Consider the following 4804-nt stretch of genomic DNA (forward strand, 5'->3'; position numbering starts at 1 on the left):
CCCTCGGTCTTTAAAACATCTTCAAAACATCAGCAGGAGAGCGGCTGGCGCGCTCGCTTCCACTGCCCACCGGCGTTCGCGGGCTGCTGCATGGACCGCGCCAGCCCCGCGGCCCAGGCGGGTCCTGGCCCCGGCCGCCTAGGATCGCCCCACACTGCGTCCTCGGGACTGTGCTGGGGCTACAGGGATGGTGCATCCCCAGCAACGGTGCCTGCGGTACAGGGGTCACAGCCAGGCTTTGCTGGCACGCAGTGGTGATTGCCACAGTCTGGGACCCATGCCCTGGGCTGAGCCGGGGTTGCTTGGCCCGACTGCTCTCGCTGGAGCACGGCAAAGCCAGTCCAGACACAGCGGACGGGGCCAGCCTCCGCCCAGCCCTGCAGCCCCCGGCGGCTTCGGGTGCCTCTAGAGGGGCTCGGCCTCAGCCCCTGCAGCTGCCACCCTCCTGGAGCCCCCCACCAGTAGCCCCAGCCCCCAGGTGAGGCACGGGGCTGTGGACCGAGCCGGGCCGCCACCTCCACGGGATGCCGGAGCCAGCAGCGATGTGGGTGCGGGGGCCAGGGGTGAGATCGCAGCCCATTAAAGCGTCTCTGGTCCTTGCCGGCAGGTCGAGGCACAGGGACCCCCCCGGCTGCGGGGCCGAGCAGAGCCGAGCCCTGCCCTGCCCCCCCCGGCCACCCCTCGGCCTCCCCGCCGGCTCCGGAGCTGCGCAGTCGGCTCCCTGCTTTTAATAGAGAGCTGGGAAGGCACATTATGGAGATGAGGGTGTTATTTGCATAACGCTAATTAGGTAATTACAAATCATTTTGCTATGAGCTGAAGCGTGTGCTGTGACATAACGTTTATTAGTCATTCCATTCAAGCCCTGCGTAGTTAAGTCGTTCGCAGCACTAACGCCCCAAGTTGGGTGATAAAAGGTGAGCGCTGCACCCATGGGGGCCCGTGCGGGCTAGGGGGTGGCCGGGGGGGACGCTTGCCACCTCCTGCCACCCCGTGCCTGGCCCACGACAGGCCCTTCCTGCCGGAGCCCAGGATGGGGAGCGTCACAGCTCTGCTCTGCCACTGACTGCCTGTGTGCCCTTGGGTGTGTCACTTAGGCACCGCTGTCCCTCTATCAGTGCCGTTGTCCCTTTGGCGCCCTCCCCCCAGCACTGCTGTGCTGTGCCCAGCCCTGGGGCTGCCCAGCCCGAGGCTCTCCCACCCCCAGGCTCACATCCTTGCCCTGGATCAGGGGAGCAGGGCAGGGACCCCGGGCTGCTCTAGGGCCCATGCAGGCAGGCACTTGCTGAGGCATGTGGAGGTCCTGGAGCAGAGGGAGACGCTGGCCTGGATGGAGAGAGGGGGCTGCCAGCATCCTGGGGGCTCAGCATGGCAGGGCTGAGCGCTGCCCCTTCATGCAACCAGGGCTTGGCCCCGCAGGGCCGCGGCTTGGGCAGCTGGGAGGCTGATGGCCCTGCCCTGCCGAGGGAGGCAGTGAGCATCATGACCAGCCTGGCCCTGGCAAATAATGCAATGGCCCACAGTACAACAGTACTGCAATGCCCCCGTCCCTCCCGTGACCCCCCCATCCCACCCCAATGCAGTGCATCACAGCGCAGTGCCCCCGCACCCTGCAGTGACCCGTCCCTTCTCTTCCTCTTGCAGAGCCGGATGAGCCGTTCGAGTTCATCATCGTGTCGCTGACGGGGCAGACGTGGCTCTTCGAAGCCTCGACGGCGGAGGAGCGGGAGCTGTGGGTCCAGGCCATCGAGAGCCAGATCCTGGCCAGCCTGCAGTGCTGCGAGAGCAGCAAGAACCAGGTAGGACCCACACCCCCAGCCCAGCCACTGCCCCCACCCCCTGCCCCATGCCCATCCACCCCTGCTCCATGCCCCCTGTGCACTGTGCAGCCCTCTGCCCCCCTCCCACCCCCTCCCAGCTGGGAGAAGGGTCCGGGGGCACTGAGCAAGGAAGGGAACCCGTGTCTGGGCTCCCCCGACCCCCTACTCCCCATCTGGGGGTAGAAACCAGGCTTCCAGGCACTCCAGGGCCCCTCCCACTTCCCAGCTGGGGGTAAAACCCAGGCGTCTGGACTTCTGGTCTAGGTGCAACAGCCCAGAGTGAGGGAGTGGCCCTCTGCCTGGTGCCCTTGAAACAGGAGAAAAATGCGACCACCTCTGGGGTGGAGCCTAGTCGAGCACTGCCAACATAACCGTGTGCTGGGTGGGAGGGGGGACACAGGCAGGCTTTGGGCTGCCTGGGGGCCTGGAGCCTAGCTCTGGGCTTGTTGGGGGGTGGGGTGGGTAAAGGTGCCTGGTGCCCTCTGACCCCCTGGCCCGGTGCCCGCAGGCCCGGATGGACAGCCAGAGCGAGGCCGTGGCCATCCAGGCCATTCGCAACACCAAGGGCAACTCCCAGTGCGTGGACTGCGGGGCCCCCAGTAAGTCTGGGGAGAGGGGGCTGGGGGGGGAGGGGCTGTCCTGGGCTTCTGGGGGCTGGCGGGGTCCATGCCCACATGGATGTCTGGGGCCTGGAGGGGCGGTGGAGGCTCCCAATGGGGCTGGGAGAGTCCAGGCAGCATCTAGGGGGGCCAGGGCAGTCTTGGACTGCGATGCACCCAGTGAGTCCACCCGTGCGGGGGGCCGGGGGGATCATGCCTGGGACCCTCCTGCCCTGCCCTGCCCTGGACCCCCAGGGCTCTGCGCTCCCAGAAACCCCACGGCCTGCGCTGTGGGGTCCCCGGCTCCTGGGGAGGTGGGTGCCCAGGGTGGGGAGCACAGCACGGAGGGACACGGGGAGGATGGGGCCCCTGCTCTGTGCTGACCCCCTCCGTCCCCGCCCCAGACCCTGACTGGGCAAGCCTGAACCTGGGCGCGCTCATGTGCATCGAGTGCTCCGGCATCCACCGCAACCTGGGCACGCACCTGTCCCGCGTCCGCTCCCTGGACCTGGACGACTGGCCCGGCGAGCTGCTCGCCGTCATGACGGCCATCGGCAATGCCCTGGCCAACGCCGTCTGGGAGGGCGCCGTCGAGGGCTACCCCAAGCCCGGCCCTGAGAGCAGCAGGTGAGATGTGGCTGGCGCCGGGGTCCGGAGGCTGATGCCGGGGAGCTGGCCTGGCTGCGGGGCCTGCACCGGCCGGCTGCAGGGTGGAAGGGGTTAACGGCGACAGCTTGGCCGCGGTGCCGCGGCGCGGCGCGTCCCTGGGGTGCGTCCCATTCAGGCCTCGCTGGTCCCCTCCGCCTGTCAGTCATCCCGACAAGAGCCCATTCTGCGGCCTTATCAGTGGATAAGAGCAGGTCAGGGGGCGGCGGCAGGGAGCATGCGCCGCAGCGCGTATTGATCGCCACCCGCCCCAGGCAGATGGATAGAATGGGAGCAGATAGCGGGCCTGCGGCGCGCATCGGGCCAGGCCCCGGCGGGACCCCGCGGCACCGCCACCGCCCCCCTGTTCCTGCCGCCGGCCCGCACAGAACTGTGCCAGGCCGTCCGGCCACGTCCAACACGGGCACTGGTAGGGCGGCATGTGCCATGGGGTGCACGTGCCCACCGGGGCCGGCTCATTTGTGCAGGGCAGTGTGCACACGGCCGGGGTGTGCATGGGGCTGCACATATGAGTGTGCACGCGAGGGGCCATGGGACCCTGGGCCCTGGCCCGCACGGCCCCCCTGACCATATCCCGCCCGCACGGCAGGGAAGAGAAGGAACGCTGGATCCGGGCTAAGTACGAGCAGAAGCTGTTCGTGGCCCCGCTGCCGCCGTCGGACGTGCCGCTGGGGCAGCAGCTGCTGCGAGCGGTGGTGGAGGACGACCTGCGCCTGGTGGTGACGCTGCTGGCCCACGGCACCAAGGAGGAGGTGAACGAGACCTACGGGGATGGCGATGGGCGCACGGCGCTGCACCTCTCCTGCGCCATGGCCAACGTCGTCTTCACGCAGCTCCTCATCTGGGTGAGCCCCGTCCGGCACCTGCCCACCCCCTCCCATGCCTCCCCGAGCCCCCCTGCCCCTGCGGCCCCCTCCCATTCACAGTCACAGACTCCCAGAGCCGGGGGGCTGGCAGGGAGCTGCGGGGTCACATCCAGTCCCCTGCTTAGGGCAGGATCAGCCCAGACAAACCCCATGTCCAACCTTGGAGCTGCACGACAGTCACCCCGACACAGCCCCAGGAGGGGAATCCCTTCCTGCCCCAGTGCAGCATGGGGCTGAGCCTGGGCGCGGGGGCAAGACCCTCCTGCCGGGACCCTGCGGGGTTGGAGCCAGCAGGAGCATTGGCACAGCCCCTTCCCCAGCCTGGGCTGCACCCAGCACCTCAGGGGAAGGCTTAAACCCCCTGACATGTGGAGCAGAAATGGGGGGCATCGTGCACAGCCCAGAAACCGGTGAAATCCCCATAGTCGAATACACCTCCTGCCCTCATCTGCCCCTGCCCGCCCGCTCTGCGCAGCCAGCCCGACTCCTCTGCCCTCCAGCCCCTGCTCCCGCCCCGACGCCTGCCGGGCCCTGACCCGCCGGTTCTCTCCCTGCAGTACGGGGTGGACGTGAAGAGCCGGGACGCCCGCGGACTGACGCCCCTGGCGTACGCCCGGCGCGCCGGCAGCCAGGAGTGTGCCGACATCCTGCTGCAGCACGGGTGCCCCAGCGACGCCGCCCTCTCCACGCTGACCCCCAGCCTGCCCCGCCGCAACGCCAACGCCAACAACAACGCTGCCGAGCTCAGCGCCAGCCCCAGCCCCCACTAGCCGCCCGCCCACCCCGTCCCACCCTGCTGCACGGGGGCCTGGCTCTGGGGACGGGCCCCCCCTGCCTGGCACAGGCTAGGCGG

At 68.9% G+C, this 4804-nt stretch overlaps 1 protein-coding gene across 1 annotated transcript in view; it reads left to right on the forward strand.

Annotated features, from left to right (window-relative positions):
- Positions 1 to 4798, forward strand: part of AGAP3 (ArfGAP with GTPase domain, ankyrin repeat and PH domain 3) — a 97058-nt gene extending 92260 nt beyond the window's left edge. Inside the window, exons 14-18 of the mRNA XM_025193515.1 lie at positions 1645 to 1799; positions 2329 to 2419; positions 2824 to 3046; positions 3675 to 3930; positions 4509 to 4798. Coding sequence (XP_025049300.1) covers positions 1645 to 1799; positions 2329 to 2419; positions 2824 to 3046; positions 3675 to 3930; positions 4509 to 4721 — 938 coding nt within the window. The 3' untranslated portion in view covers positions 4722 to 4798. The remainder of the gene's footprint in view (positions 1 to 1644; positions 1800 to 2328; positions 2420 to 2823; positions 3047 to 3674; positions 3931 to 4508) is intronic.
- Positions 4799 to 4804: the final 6 nt, after the last annotated feature.

The sequence above is a fragment of the Alligator sinensis genome, unplaced genomic scaffold (assembly GCF_000455745.1).
Source record: "Alligator sinensis unplaced genomic scaffold, ASM45574v1 scaffold1660_1, whole genome shotgun sequence".
In the NCBI taxonomy this organism is placed as follows: Eukaryota; Metazoa; Chordata; order Crocodylia; family Alligatoridae; genus Alligator; species Alligator sinensis.